General features: G+C 34.3%; 2 protein-coding genes across 3 annotated transcripts; both read right to left on the bottom strand.

The window, feature by feature from the left end:
• Positions 1 to 407: 407 nt before the first annotated feature.
• LOC104907959 (hypothetical protein) lies at positions 408 to 2,575 on the bottom strand. Its single transcript, XM_010696991.4, has 6 exons — positions 2,191 to 2,575; positions 2,058 to 2,113; positions 1,876 to 1,922; positions 1,341 to 1,787; positions 938 to 1,106; positions 408 to 741 (listed from the first exon to the last, which is right to left on the bottom strand). Exons 1-6 carry the CDS (start codon positions 2,336 to 2,338, stop codon positions 559 to 561), a joined length of 1,050 nt encoding a protein of 349 aa, XP_010695293.1. The 5' UTR covers positions 2,339 to 2,575; the 3' UTR covers positions 408 to 558.
• A 1,923-nt stretch (positions 2,576 to 4,498) lies between these two features.
• LOC104907966 (E3 ubiquitin-protein ligase BIG BROTHER) lies at positions 4,499 to 9,929 on the bottom strand. Of its 2 annotated transcripts, XM_010696997.3 has the most exons (8): positions 9,665 to 9,929; positions 8,760 to 8,983; positions 7,920 to 8,139; positions 7,606 to 7,640; positions 7,208 to 7,252; positions 5,906 to 6,033; positions 4,937 to 5,045; positions 4,499 to 4,831 (listed from the first exon to the last, which is right to left on the bottom strand). In XM_010696997.3, exons 2-8 carry the CDS (start codon positions 8,922 to 8,924, stop codon positions 4,781 to 4,783), a joined length of 753 nt encoding a protein of 250 aa, XP_010695299.1. In that variant the 5' UTR covers positions 8,925 to 8,983; positions 9,665 to 9,929; the 3' UTR covers positions 4,499 to 4,780. The 2 variants fall into 2 exon arrangements, with proteins under 2 accessions (XP_010695299.1, XP_057248724.1); XM_057392741.1 differs by lacking the exons at positions 8,760 to 8,983; positions 9,665 to 9,929 and adding an exon at positions 8,466 to 8,712.
• Between the last annotated feature and the right edge of the window lie 5,426 nt (positions 9,930 to 15,355).

Below are 15,355 nucleotides of genomic sequence, written 5' to 3'. Positions count from 1 at the left end.
AAGGAAAAGGAGGGGAAAGAAGAATGGAGACAATACATTCTAACTAAAAAAAATATTTGTACCTTTATATTTGAGTTTCTTTTACAAACCAAACAAAGAAAAATGAAAACGCTAGTGTTCGCCTAAAAATGAATTTCTACCAATTGATGGCGATTTGGATTCTTTGGTGGAGGACAAATTAGCATTGGTTGGATATGATATCTACGAGTCAAGTAATGCTAGAAAGTTTTGGAGAGGTAAACTTTTTAGATGATAAAGATGGACATCAATCTGGGTTCAATCAGTTGGTGATGCTTCACATGGCCTGGATTTGAATCACCTCTTGATAAAGTAAAGATTACATAATTTCAATCATATAAAAAAAGGTTACATGTAACAAGAATCACGTGATCCCATATAGAAAGATGGAGTACAATGTTTGAAATAGTTTATCTTTATTATTAGATCATAATCACAAATGAATAATGAAAGAATTGAGAAAGCTATAGATGTATGACTATTTGACAAATTGAATGGAATGAAATGAAATGAATGATGAGTGCCTAAAATTGTGTTTGATTAGCTTGAAAGTGTACAGGGCTTCAAAAACCAAAAGACATCCAATGCTCTTCCTTCTTTGGCAGGGGCAGGCGCAGGCGTAGGCGTAGCAACAAGAGATGCATTCCCATTATCGCTCCTTTCTTCGAGCTCTTCCCTCAGTGTCTTACTCTGCTCCAATTCTTGAAAAATCTGTCTCTCCTTCTGCATATAATAAATTGAATGACATTCAGTAAGCATGTCAAAATCATAGATGGTAGTGGTATCACATAGTAATTCACAAATGGTATGTATTCCGCAATAGCAAGGAGAAATATGCTAATTGTAACAAAATATAACCAGTGTTGAGAATACACTGTGTGCACTGTACACTGTGCAGTACATAACGGTGGATTCATACCAGGAGCCTTGATTTAGGACCCTTTGGAGGCGTTCCCTTGATCGGATCGCGAGTGGCTGAAAAACCTTGCGGCGTAGGAGGGTTCATCTGTATTGATGAAATCTTTTGCTGGCCCTTTATATTGTTGATATCTAGAGAAACAGGGATGTTCTCTGCGTCTTGAGGTCTCCTGATAAACCAATTTCAGAAATCATCTCCTTAGCATAAACATTAACATTAAGAGTCTCTATTTAAATCAACATTAGAGAAGGCTTGAAATGATTGAATGTAGCAACAGATAGAACTAATCTCAAGATTTTTCATGCATCATATACCAAAACCAACAACTTCTTGATGGAACTGAATCAAACATGATGAATAATAAACAAGCAAGAGTAATAGTAAATAAGCAATGTTCGCTTACAAGATGTTGTTGTTGCTCCGGAACTTAGGTTTCGCATTGGTAGATTCAAGTCTAACCTGAAGCAAAGGTTTCCTTTCCTTGTCCAAAAGATGATCATCTTGTACACCTACTAATGGTTTAACCGAGCTATCATGTTCTGTCTCTTTAATAGTTCCTGTCATCTTCTTCAACTCGTTACAGAAATCGGTAATTTTACCGAAAAAATCCAATCCAATCCCCAAATCCTTAGCAGATTGAGTAGTGTTTAACCTAGGTTTATCATCACTCTTAAGCATAATCTCAGAATACTCATCTTTTTCAGCACTAGACTTAATAACAGCTTTATAATCATGATTAAAATGCTTAATTTGATTCTGAGGAGTTGACAAATTAGGGTTTTGATTCTCAGTATCCTCCTGATTAGAAAATTGATTAACTCCACCACGCCTCTTCAAATTAGTACCTTCCCTGCTTGTATAGTAACACATACATCCATTAATACAACAAACCACCAAAATTTACCCAAGAAAGGAAAGAAAAGTAAAAGAAAGAATACCTGCGTGTCCAATCAATTAGCTTGGAAACACTAACCGAACGCAATAGCTGTAAATCACGCACAAATCACAATCTATGAATAACGAATTGCAAATTTTATGCGTAAACTAATAAGGAACATTCCAAAAAAAATACGGATAACTAATAAAGAGCGGAGGTAGTATATAAAAGAAGAATTGATACCTTGGAAGTAGGGGTGGATTTGAGGAAATCTTGAGCAGTAGTTGGATGCTTACAATCTGTGAAGAAGAAGAAAACAATTAAAATTGAGAAAGTGGAAATAAGATAGAGTGTGAAAAGAGAAGTAGTAGAGTACCAGAACGACAGAACCAAGCGACGTCGTCAGGTTGAGGAGAAGTAGAGGATAAGAAATCAACAAATTGAGGAGCATTGATGTTTTCGTAAACTTGATCTACTATGAATACAGAATCTAGATTGTTCCAGTCTATTTTTGCAGGCTCCATTGTTTTTTTCTAGTAGCTAGGTAGCTACTTTACTAATGTAGAAGAAGAAGATGAAGATGGAGAGAGAAAATGAAAGATGGATGAATGGATTGTTGTAAGTATAATAACGTTGAGATGAGAGAGAAAAAGGAAGAAGGAACGTTAAAAGGAACAAATTCTGCTCATTGCACACCCCTGCGCTTCGCTCGCATTTACTACTGCACAACGGGTTTTCGACCGTTGCAATTCCTGCTTCCATTTCTTTTTTCTTTTTTTTAGCGATGCTTTTACTTTCTTTCGGTATCCGGTATCTGGCTATCTGGTATCTATAACCCATGTGATTCAACTCCTCAAATTGGGCCTGCCTTTAGCTTCACTTTTCTTCACCTCTATTTTTTTATTTATTTTATTATTAGGAAAGATAATTGATCTGAATACCAACCCTTGCAGGTTAGTATGCTATATTTTTTACGACTATGGACCAACTCATTTTTAATATTTTTCCTTTTTTTTTTCTATTACGACAATTGAATTTTTTAAATAAGGAAAAATATAGTCATGTAGAGTCTTATTATATTTGTCTATTTAAAATATTAAATTTTTGGAAGCAAGGCATTCCAGCTAAAAGCAGCAGCACCTAGAGCATCCCGTCTGAAGGCCGAGGACAAGAAAGCAAGTCTGCTAGTCTGAAAGGGCTAGCTAAGACAGGGCAGCTAGGCGGAAGGCAAGGAAGGCTAGTCCGGCAACTGCTGGCTGTCAACGAAGAAAAGTCAACTAGCAATGCCAGCTTCTAAAAGATTATGATTTGAATAAATATTTCCTTCCAAGGCCAAGGCCAGTTCTTAAAGTTCCGGAGTTCCATTGCATGAATGAATCCGGCTGCTATTTGATATAGGTAGGCCTAACACAAGTTTAGAAAAGAAGACTTTCTTTTAAGCCTCTAGTGAAATAGTGAAGTAAGGAATTCCAGGCAGACGATAGGGGCTTCGAGGGAGAAGATCCATCGTATATGAACCCTAATTTTATTACAAAGTAATTAGGGTTCTTATAAATGGCACCTTGTCTATGACTACGCTTCATTTCACACTTTCACTCACTCGGTGTTGAAAGATTGTCATTCTAAAACAGGTTATGTAATCATCACTTTAAACAAGCTCACTTCGATTATATCTACCCAATTTCATGGTTGGGTGGGTTAGTGAATTCGTAAAAAGTTTGTTAATGAGTTACACAATGGCAATATAACACTCGTCTTCTCTTGAAACGGTTCACCCTCTGCATCAAGCCCATATAATGAGAATGGATGAAAATATATCATGATGTTGTTTGCTAAGTGCTATAATATTGCCTTAATAATTGAGTTGGATCATGGATGCATATCATATAATATTAACTCTTCTATCCATTCGCCTGATAGCTTTCTTCCTATATTGACGTCACATAAAACTAACTGGACATTGTTATCCCTGCCTACCGGATCGACAATCCACCCACTACTAACAGAGTATTAAAATAATATTTATTATATTGAGTTGAATTCTATTATCACAACACTTAACAAGTCTTTATTAATGGTGGATAGTCTATCTGGTGGGTAGACAGTTTTTTCCAAATTAAAATTAATCAAAACCCTTGTTCGTTAATCGCTAATCAGCTACATACACACAAGGCATTTACTCGCTTGTTCTTGTAACTGATTTAAGCTAAGCTCCCGTTCTTTTAGATTGAGAGAAACTGAACTAAACTGAAGTGAACTAAAAGCAAGTCCAAAAAAAATAGGGTTTAACTCCCCCATGATTACTATAACAAGGATATAAATCGAATTCTTTATTATAAAAACGAAAGAAAAAAAATCAGATAAAGGGAGTAATAATAAGACAATATCAATAGAGAAGCTTTTATATCTTAAGGTAGGTTCGTTATTGTTTTTTGTTTTTGTTTTTCAGTTTTTCTGAAATCAAAATAAATAACAAGAAAGCAGACATATATAAGTATGACTTTTAAATACAAAAATCCGCTAATAATTGGTTTGCGGTTATTATGTGAATGATCTTGAGTTACAAGCCTGTACATCCAAAAACACACATTTTAAGTCCTGTGTCTTTATCTTACATAAGAGCCCAATCACTTGTAGTGCTGCATGTACAGAAGCAATATCATCTGGCAAGGTAAGACTAGTGATACCACAAGAGGAAGAAATATAGGTAATCAGAGTAACAATAGACAAAATTTAGCACCTCTGTTTCTCATCTCTCTATATTAGAAGATTTCATACATTACAATGATATTGAGTACCATAAGGTGTTAATTCTGGTCATATATCAGTTAGAAAAGGGGAACTATATAGCCGTAGATTCAAAATCAGCTCTATTCTCACTTTCTCAGAAGGTAGGAACCTGGAACAAAAATGAAGATCAAAAAAACTAAACTTGTATCTGTACGTACGCTAGCCGAAGAATGTTGTCAATTTCTTGGTTCATTTCCAAACACTTCACAATTGCAAACTGGACATGTCTGTGAACAATAAAAGAGGTGAACATATCAGAAGGAAGTACCTCAAGTTAAAGGACATGTACTCAAAGTACTTAGAAGTGTTAAGTTCTGCAGCTGTTGCATTACCTTATTAATGCTGAGCCACTTCCTGCTACATTTGGAATGGTATACATGCTTGCATGGTAAAGTCATCTGTTGGTCCCCTATTTTGTATGTCACCAAGCATATTACGCATCTGCAGACAATCCAACCATCGATTTTCTGATAGGGTGAATCAGTCGAAAAAAAGGAAACGCGACAAAATATTCTTGCATTGATATTTGATAGATACCAGTATAAGATGCAGACAACATTAAAACACAATCATGACCACCTAGATTAAGAAAACAGCACAACAATTGGATAAATACTTAAATCACACTTCAATAAGTTCTTTGCAATATTATGTTACAGATCTAAAGAGAGGACATGGGTGGTTGCATACTCTTTCGAACTGTCCACTTAACAAGGCAGTCATTTCTTTATCAATTAGGCACTTTGCCACTTTCAACAAGTAAAACATTGTTTCTTAGGAAGCAGCATTAAGTATGAAGGTCATTCCTCCTGTCCTATTCATGGTTGACCACAGATCCACAGCTGACAAGCCCCTAGAGAAGCACATAGGTAAGTCAGTTTCCAACTACTTCTACTTATAAACAAAGGCCAAGCATCTCGTCTAAAGATGTTCCGCTGTTATAATTACGCCAAGCACTTTTTTGGATGGCATAGTGATCCTACTAAGTCAACAATCCATGCCCAACCACTTCAAATAATCTCATCAGTAACAGTAAGGGCGCCTTGTGCTACATCTCAAACAAGCCACATCTTCTAGGAGCACCATGTCAGAGACACTGATGGTGTGATAGATCATCAAGATAACGACAGTTTCTTTATACTTTCTTATTCTTCTCTTTTGACAGTATACATGAATATATATTTGTGAATTCTTTGTCTCAGACTACCACTACGCGAACAGGACAACATTGCAGGACATGAACATATGAAACAGAGCATATTGACTCCTGGCAGCAAATAGCATTATCCAAGAAATATTACCTATCCCTGGATTTTTTTCTTGAGAAAAAACCACCCGCCTTGTACCTAGAGGTTGGAAGCGACTTTATAAGTTCTTGGGATAGACCTCGACTTTGAGTTCCAACTGCCTCACCAAGGTCAAGTAATTCCTGCAATAAGACAGTCCATCCACTCACCATTTGAAGTCTGATATCAAGAAAGGGCACTCAAATCATACTACATATTATATACTTCCTCCGTTTCAAAATAAGTGCAACATTTGCATAGTGTTTACTATTCACAGTTTAAACTTTAATTAGCTTTGGTGATTTACATTTTAGGAAAAACATAGTCATGTGGGATCTTGTTAGATTCGTCTGAATGTGAATTTTTTTAATATCAACTTTTTATAATTTTTACTTATTGATAATTGAAGATATTAACGGTTAAAATAATGCATTGGCAAACGTGAAAACAAGGAGTGTTGCACTTATTTAGAAACAGAGGAAGTATTTGTTTTTCAAAAATAAAGAACTACTGTTTTGCCCACACCATTTCAACCCTTGGCCTAAATTGAAACAAAACATAAATATGAACAAAGATCACCGATAAGTTCACAAACTCAGTGCAAACTGTATCATGAATCTTAGTTTGGAAAAGTTCACCAGCCACGTTAGACTCGGTGGTAAAATATGCAAAAGTTTTTGGAGAATTTTGGATCAATGACCTGAAACCTTCACATATAATGTTTAGGCATTACAACAAAAGAGACTTATTCACACCTTTTAACCAAAAAATTTACACGAAAGAAAAAGGAGTATCCGGGGGTCAGGCCCTCATCAGCTGATTCAAGCTATGTGTAATCTTCTTTGATAAGAAAAACATCAAATCAGTTCATTCAGAATGAGCCAGGCACTGGAAATTATAAGAACAGGGGAGGGGTGTAGAGATGCATATAAGGAATGAGCAGTCAAACAATCAACACGTTTATCACATATATTTCCTTATGCAGTCGAGCTTCAGAAGACAACTTGTAAAGATGACTTCTGCTTCAGAAGAATATTTTTTTCCTAAGCTTAGTTGCCAGACTCTCATAGTAAGAGACTACATGCCATGGAACAAAACAGCAAACAGAACCTGTGCGGCCACTTGCTAGAGTACATAAATGCAAGTTCTTAATTTTGGATCATGTTCCAGACATAGCAACCTTGGCGAGCTACATAATTGGCCATGCTACACGAAACAACCATGGCACTCATGAATATCCACTACCTCCTCAAATGATATTAGCAGTTTGTAATCCTAGGCAGAGAACATGATGAACCATGCACATTGGGGACAAACCTCGTATGTCATGTTATCAGGATCGATGTCATCCTGCCAGGCAGCCTGTAACAAAACAGAAAGTGGCCTGGTTACTTCAGCAACAAAAGGAAAAGGCAATCATCCATGCATACATTCCTTCTCAGCTAGTAGATGTCGCAGAGTCCGAAGGTGATTTGTAGGAAAACAAAATGGTAACTTGAAGCAACAAGCATTGTATTGTGAAAACTCTTCAAAGCATTTAAAAGGACTGGAAACCCAAACAAGCGAGCACAAATCATAAGAATTCACAGAAATATCAGAGGAACGAGATGTGCCTAATGCCCCAGATATATTTTAGTTCATTATGATATTGCTAATCATAAGACAACTCAATCTTTTCTAGCATCAAAAATATTTGCAATGATGAAGATTCGTACCTCTGGACTTGCAGCATCTTGATGATCAACAGGACCTGAAGGTATGAAGAAGAAAATTTGTGTCAAATTAGACCAAGCTTAGCTGCCAAATGAATCCCCAACAAAAAAAGGTCAAACTGATTCCAAATCATGACAGCTTATTGTAGGTCAATATGACTTGAAGACATAACATCATCTGAAACTTTGGGAAAATATATACCCGTGAGAGAAGTCAACTTGAATAATAAGAACCATGGGGTAAATTTATAATGAAATGGCGTAATACAATAGCAAGCAGCACAACAAGGAGAAATAGCAGACATTGGCGAACTCACATTCTTCAGCACCATCTGAAGTTGTAACTACGTTATCTTCGGAATGCATGACCGTGGTTGGCTCTTCAATGTGCATTGCAGGAGCATACTCCCAGGTCCGCCGGTTAATTTCAGTTCTTGGTAAAGGATTGTTAACCTCATACCCATAATACGAAGAAGTACTTCCGGCATCAGAGAAATCAGATCTGTAGTTCATATTCATTGACCAATACGCAGTTTCCTGAACAAGCAAGAAAAAAAAAGGAATATGCTACATAATCAGTTGAATAATTGTTAAATGATGCCTTGTCCAATTGTCCTAGTTGAAAGTGTCAAAGAATCACAGAGTTGACCCCTGCTCTAAATGAATTATTGATTCAACAACAACTAAAACAGGATTCTGGAAAGTTATAAAGACAAAACAAACAACAAGATTCTAATCAATAACTGTAAAAACAGTAAGATACCATATAATCCAATTAATACATATGATACATAATAACCCTTGACAGGTAAACCCTAAAACTAACTTCCCAACACTTTTTCTACTCCAACACCTTCATTTACCTCAAAAATCTGGTGTCCTGTCATATCCACCACGATACTTCACTTGGATACTTCATTTTAAACTAAAAACTCGACTTTTTTTCTACAAAATAGTCGAGTCGGATGCTTACCCACTCGTATCCGAGTAAACACTAATCAGTGTCCAAGTAACATAGGTATTAACAACCTCAGAAACCAAAAACACCCCATATCCCAATTCTGAACCACTGCAAAATAATGCCGCATTGACACCCACTAGAAAACAAGAACACAAAAGAACAACATTATTCTTAAAAAAAGAAGTAGAAACAATACCTGTTGATTAGGATTAGGCATAGGTAGAGGAGGATAAAGATAAGTAAGAGGAGGATGTGAAAGTCCATCAAAAAATCCCATGAAGTTTTCAGAAGTAGTTTGATATGAATACTGTCCATTGCTAGTATAATACACCTCCATTGGTATTGCACGATTCTCATTCATTGTGTAATCTTTAGGAACTAACTACTTGTATAGTTTCCCCCACAATCACAAGCTGAAAGCTGTTACATTACCAAATATAGCACCAAATCAATAAAAATGCACAAAACTCACAAAAAAAATTATAACTTTATAAGTTTATAATAATACAAACTGACATTCAATTTTCTTGTTTATTATTATTTTGGGTGTTTAAAGATTTCATCTTGTTTTCCATTTTAGTACAAACAGTTGGATTTATGGCAATTAATGGAGTATTTTTCTTTCATTTTATTTCCACCATTGTCACAGAAGCCGAAAAAAAAAACAGATTTATGAAACCGTACAAATGTAAACAGGGCAAAACATACGAATGTAGTTCTAGAATCTTCAAGTACATAAAACATGATTAATAAAATGGGGAAATTTTCTCACCTTAAAAAAAAAAAAAAAGTTAAAACCTTGGGTTAAAGAAAAAGGGTAAAGAAGGCTGAAAACCAAAGTGATTAGGTTAAAATTCAGAAGAAAGAGATATACTCATATACATTGTTGTTCAACAAGAAGAAGAAAGAAATACTACTAATAGTAGATCAAACAACTACAAAAAAAGATGGAAAATTCAAAAAAAAAAATATAAAAAAAGGGTATTGATGAAAATTATGGATAAGGTAAATTAAATGGAAAATGCAGGATCAAAATGTGAAGTATTATTGAAGAAGATGAAAAAAAGATCTTAATGAAACAGAGAGAGAAGAGAAACAGACAAAAAAGTGTGGCGTTTGTTGTTGTTGTTGTTGTTGTTGTTGTTGTTTGTTGTTGTTTGTTGTTTGTTGTTGTTGTTGGGTTTTTTCTTCTTCTTCTTGTGAGTTTGTCTTCTGGTTCTACTTTCTTAGTGTAGAGCTTTGAATTACTTTTAAATTTTTTTAGAAGAAAAGTTTATAAATTTTATATCTTGTGGTGGAATTAAGTAAGACCACTACTACTCCTCTTTCTCTCTAACAGACTAAACAAACACGCATAGGCAGTAAGACAGGCAGACCACCCAGGTTATCAATTCTTTTCTTTTTGAGACACAGATTATATTATATATTTATACTTTTTCTGTTCTGAATTAGATGAAATATTTTTCTTAAAAAACTCTCAGAAAAAAAAGTGTTTCACTTATGTAAGAATGCACGGAGTACTTTTTTTATTAGTTGAGACTAGACCTGGTTATTAGGCGGGTCGGGTCAGGATCTTTGCGTGCCGAAAGCAGGTCGGGTCATAAGAGGATCGTCCGATAACGGGTCGAGCCAAATGGGTAGTGGGCGATAGCAGACAAACGAGTAAGAAAAACAACGAACAAAGAGAGTCAAAAGTGAGTTTAAATTAACGGGAATTTGAATATGTAGTATTTACAAAACCTATTTTATTTTTCAAAATTATAGGATTTCTTTATTGGCCCCATAATGACTCTGTCCAATAATGACTCTATCCAATAAAGTCATGTCCAATAATAGTCCTGTGAATTTGATCATAACCTTTTAACCATTGGGCTATCCTGTTTAATAATCAAGGTTAGTTGACATGTGTTGTTTAGGCACACTTGTTGAACAGTTGAAGGCTTGAATTATTATTTAGAACCTTACAAACTCTAATTATCAACCAGAAAAAATTACCAAAAAGCTGATATTCAACAATACATATCGAGCCTAATATAATAAGATTCAACGATTATATTTTTCTTAATTATAAACAACAAAAGATAAATAGTCAAAATTATGTATGTAAAATGTAAATAGCGTAAAAGTCGAAACAAGTTATTTTATAAAAAAAAAATAGAATTAGGCGACACCCTTTTTCTTCCCTTGCTTCTTCCAAGATGGGCCCCTCACTATCTCAAAACAAAGGAGAAGAAGAGATAAAAAGGAGTACACACAAATAAACATACACACAAATACACAAAGAGAGTTTCTCTCTCTTAGCGCTTTTTGGTTGTTTGCAGGACTTGAGAGACACGCCACACCACGCCAAAGCCAGGAATCAGAATTGGATCTCCTATCACAGCTCCGTATGTCGCCACCTTCTGTTTCCCTTTTCACCTTCTATTACTTTTTTTTTATTATTCTTATTAAATTCATCTTCTTTTTACTCTATCTTCTTTTAAATGATCCAATTAGGTTTTCTTATGTTTTTTTAAATATTCATAAAGATTATATTATATTGTTACAAAATTAATACCAAGTACAACCCCCTTAACAAGATCTGCCTATGATTTTCCAACTAGAGAGGTCAAATGACAACTATGACTTAGGTTCACAAGTCACAATATACCATTGTTTTCTTTTTCTTAGAGGTCTCAAAAATTACCATTCGATTTGTGTGGACCTGGTTTATAGTAAAATTAGTATATATCGTGAATAAGGACATACTATTATAATATACAAAAATCCACTATATCACAAACATATACATTATATAAGAAAAATATATTATATCACAAACAAATATACTATAGCACAAAAAAAAGGCTATTACAAATAAATATTATAACTCGCAAAAAAAACATTATAGCACAAAGAAACACATTATACCACATACAAACACACTCTATCGAAAACGACATTATTATTATCCTAATCCTCTGTAACGGGTTCAATGGTACAATCAAGTATATTACACATAGAGGTGATCATGGGACAGGACGGGTTCGGGCCGCGACGAAAAAAAAAATCCCATTGGTCAGGCCGAATTTTTGTGCCCAAATTAGCGGGTTTTTTGGGCCAAAATCAGGCCGGTTCAAAAAAATAGACTAAAAAGTCGTTTTTGGCTTGCCCAAAGCCCAAAATCAGGCTGGGCCGGACGAGCCAGCGGACTTGGCCAAAATGATCAGCTCTAATTACACATAAACACACTATATCAGAAAGAAATACACTATAACACAAACAAACACACTATAACACAAAGAAACAACTATCACAAATAAACATACTATAACATAGAGAAACACACTATACGAAACTGGCAATATAATCCTAATCCTCCATAACATGTTCAGTTGTATAATTAACTATGTCACAAAAATTGTAAAACGGAGTAATACATTGAATAGAGAGAAAATGAAGCAGTTTTGAGCGAAACTGAAAAGGCAGGGAAATTCAAGGAGCGAGGGGGAAAGATAATATAGTAGAAGTTGTAACCATTACAACCTACGTAACATCCATTAACTGCACACTAATTAGTGTGCAACGGATTAATACGATTAGGGGATAAAAAATAATGAATTTCATTTACTGAGTTCGATCCAAGATATTTAGGATTTAAATCCTTATCTAACATAATGTGTTGTGAACCCAAATTTTGTTTTGACCAAGTTACGCCTGGTTTATATCAAGTCATTTAGAACCGATTAAATTCAATTGGGTCATTAGCAAGAGGATTGAGAGGCAAGGGTAAAGCTAGTGAAATTATTGTCATCCTCGTAAGTAGGAACATAGAGGGTATATATGTAACTACGGGTGATAATGAGTACGACCTCTTTGCGAACAGTTCGGGACCGACTCGGTCAAAAATCGACTCGTGGTGTCTCGACTCGAATTTCGTCTCGACTCAAGATTTTAATGTGCTGAACTGAGTTAGGCAAAGCTCAGCTTGAAAGCTCATAAACGGGCTCGACTATACTTATATATAGAAAAATAGTATATATATATAGATATATATTAACCTAAATAACACACAATTATAAGTTAATAGCTCCATTATGTAAAAGAAAACCTATAAATCTCAAATATCAAAAAAGGAAAAACAAAAACAACAAAGGGTCAAGCATGTTCGTGAACAGGTCGAGTTCGACTCGTTTAACATTTGGCGAAGTTCACGAAAACAAGACGAGCATCAAACCACATTTCGGGATCTGCTCGAGTGCTCGACCGATAAGCAACCCTATATGCAACAGCGTATGCTATTTGTATATCTTTGCTTTTTTTTATATAAAAGCAGAAATCGTCTCAGCCTCGCACCCCCGCCCTAAATACACTTGTCCGCTAGAGCTATGTCCACTTCAATTGAATTTTACAAAATTGAACTTATTTTTACTAATTACCCATTGTTTTCTCTTAGATATTTTACTAACTTTTGTGGAATATAACTTATATTGTTGAATTGAACATGGCTTAAATCTCTTTTTAGTATATGTTAGATAGAAATTTTTGGGTGTAACATGAGATAGTTCCAAAATTATATTAAACATGATAATAATAATAATATAACATAGTTTATAAAAAACATGAAATCGTTCCAAAATGTGTAAAACATGCCAACAATGACATGAGATATATTTAAAGAAGACATGCAATATTTCCAAAATCATATGAAACACACTAATAATGATATGAAAGAACTTTATAAAGACATGAAACAATTTCGTTAGTTCACACATGTAAGACTTTGTTACAAAATAAGTTATATTCTAACATATTACTTCCAAGACGCCTCTATTTTCAAACCTAGGTAAAAAATTGTCATGTTCGTGTACTTCTCCCTCAATCAAATAACATGAATTAAACAATAAAAATGTGTGTGGTAAGACTTAAACCCACAAGTTCTCATTAGAAATACAAATACACCGACAAACTAATCTACAATGAAAGAATTATTTAAAGACAATATAATATTTACATTCTTTCACAAATAAAAAGCATATGAGTTAGAGTAGATATTAACGAGTATATTACACCTTAGATCCCCGAAATACAAGTGCATTTAACCTTCAAATGAGCAATTTTTTTGTTCTTCTATATAAAAATACACATTATTATTTATCTACATTTGTATATATATTATTAAGACGTGTGTGGAAACATTGGATGTCGTCACGCGTCATTTAAATGCATATGTTGATATGGTGGTATTAAATTCAATTAATATCACAAAAATAAAAAGTTATATGTAATGACCCATCGTCAAGGCTAACTCATTCTTATTCTAATAGTCATATCTCAATTGCTAATTTGTACACACAACATAATTATGCAGAGAGTTCATCAATCAACTCAAATACATATATGCTCCCATATTGATTCAACAATTGTACACGACATTATAATACGATGGGCGATGGCTAGGATTGCAAATACAAATTATGATAGTAACTTAATTTTCTACAAAGAATTATGATAAATGATATATCTACCGAAATATTTTGTTACCACCATGAAAGTGTTAGAGATCTAATTACTTGTGTAATTCTTTCAATGAGATAAAATTATAGAACTTTATTATATTTTATTCAGAAATACTAAACTGTGATGGTTTGTTAGATTCGTAATTAGATTTTCACTTTTCATTTCAAATGTCACTACATTAATAAATTGAAGAACAATGTCACATAGCATATAGACGTTCTTATGAACGTTTATTAATCTATTAGATAGATACATGTCATTAAAGTTGAAAATCTTGATAAATGATTGAACCTTTTTTTTTGGGTTAAAAATGATTGAGCCTTTATACTTCAAATTTTGTTGGGGAGAATTGAGAAACATTTTTTTAAGGTAAGATGAAGTCCATTGTAATGAAGGGGGAAATTGGGGATTCCTCCTTACAAGGGATGAGACTCGATCCCTTGACCTCCGAAATTGAAAGTGATACCAATACCACTAGGTTATCACCTGCTACTATGAGAATTGAGAAACTTGTGTTTGAGGAAAGAGCAGCGGAGAACGAATGGTCAAAACAAAAAGACACCGGTCCGTGAAACTTATGGACTCTCCGTAGTTGGGCCTCGGAAGTGTTTTGGAGCGAAGATTTACAAATTCTGCCCAAGTACATTCTCACTATCAGCTTTCAAGCTCGCTGAGTTAGACTTCCAAATTGTGTACAATTCTAATTGGGCTGAAATACCCATCACAAAAAAGGGTTGAGTAACATCATAGATTTTGTAACTTAAAATATACCTCCTCTCTTCTTTTCAATGGTAATATTTTGACTTTTCTACTATTCATAGTTTACACTTGACTATGTATGATGAGATCTTATTTGTTTCGCCTCAACGTGTAGTTTTTCCATATCTCATTTGCATAATTTTTACAAATAAAAATAAAGGTATTAATGGTTAAAATTGTGTTTCGTCAAGTGTGAAAATATAAATGTAGCAATTAAAAAAGAACGAAGGAAGTAGTAATGTTTCACACAAAAGATAAGAAGGGCTTTTTCTTAGAAAAAAATTTAGAAATGATTACAACTTTTGGATTTACCCACTTTATCAAGGTGATACAAGTTCCTCACTTCAAAAAAAAAAAAAAGGTGATGCAAGTTTCTTACTTCAAAAAAAAAGGTGATGCAGGTTTTTAGAATATATGCTTCGGCATTGTTTTAGGGTGCGTTTTCTTCACCTTAATAAATTAAGTTTCAGGTCCAATAAGTTCAGATAAGTTTCAATCAGGTCCAATCAGGGCAACAAGTTCCAATCAGGTCTA

Source organism: Beta vulgaris, chromosome 2 (genome assembly GCF_026745355.1).
Source record: "Beta vulgaris subsp. vulgaris cultivar EL10 chromosome 2, EL10.2, whole genome shotgun sequence".
NCBI lineage: Eukaryota > Viridiplantae > Streptophyta > Magnoliopsida > Caryophyllales > Amaranthaceae > Beta > Beta vulgaris.
The sequence above is the reverse complement of the archived record's forward strand: the minus strand, read 5'-3'. Positions and strand labels throughout refer to the sequence as shown.

Excerpts from the sequence above, each read along its gene's own strand:
- LOC104907959 (XM_010696991.4), bottom strand. The coding sequence starts at position 2,338 with ATGGAGCCTGCAAAAATAGACTGGAACAATCTAGATTCTGTATTCATA. Across the intron at positions 2,114-2,190 it reads CGCTTGGTTCTGTCGTTCTG|ATTGTAAGCATCCAACTACT; the intron begins GTACTCTACTAC and ends TCTTCTTCACAG. Across the intron at positions 1,923-2,057 it reads AATCCACCCCTACTTCCAAG|CTATTGCGTTCGGTTAGTGT; the intron begins GTATCAATTCTT and ends CGTGATTTACAG.
- LOC104907966 (XM_010696997.3), bottom strand. The coding sequence starts at position 8,924 with ATGAATGAGAATCGTGCAATACCAATGGAGGTGTATTATACTAGCAAT. Across the intron at positions 6,034-7,207 it reads CTGATAACATGACATACGAG|GAATTACTTGACCTTGGTGA; the intron begins GTTTGTCCCCAA and ends GTCTTATTGCAG. Across the intron at positions 5,046-5,905 it reads AGAAAAAAATCCAGGGATAG|ATGCGTAATATGCTTGGTGA; the intron begins GTAATATTTCTT and ends GATTGTCTGCAG.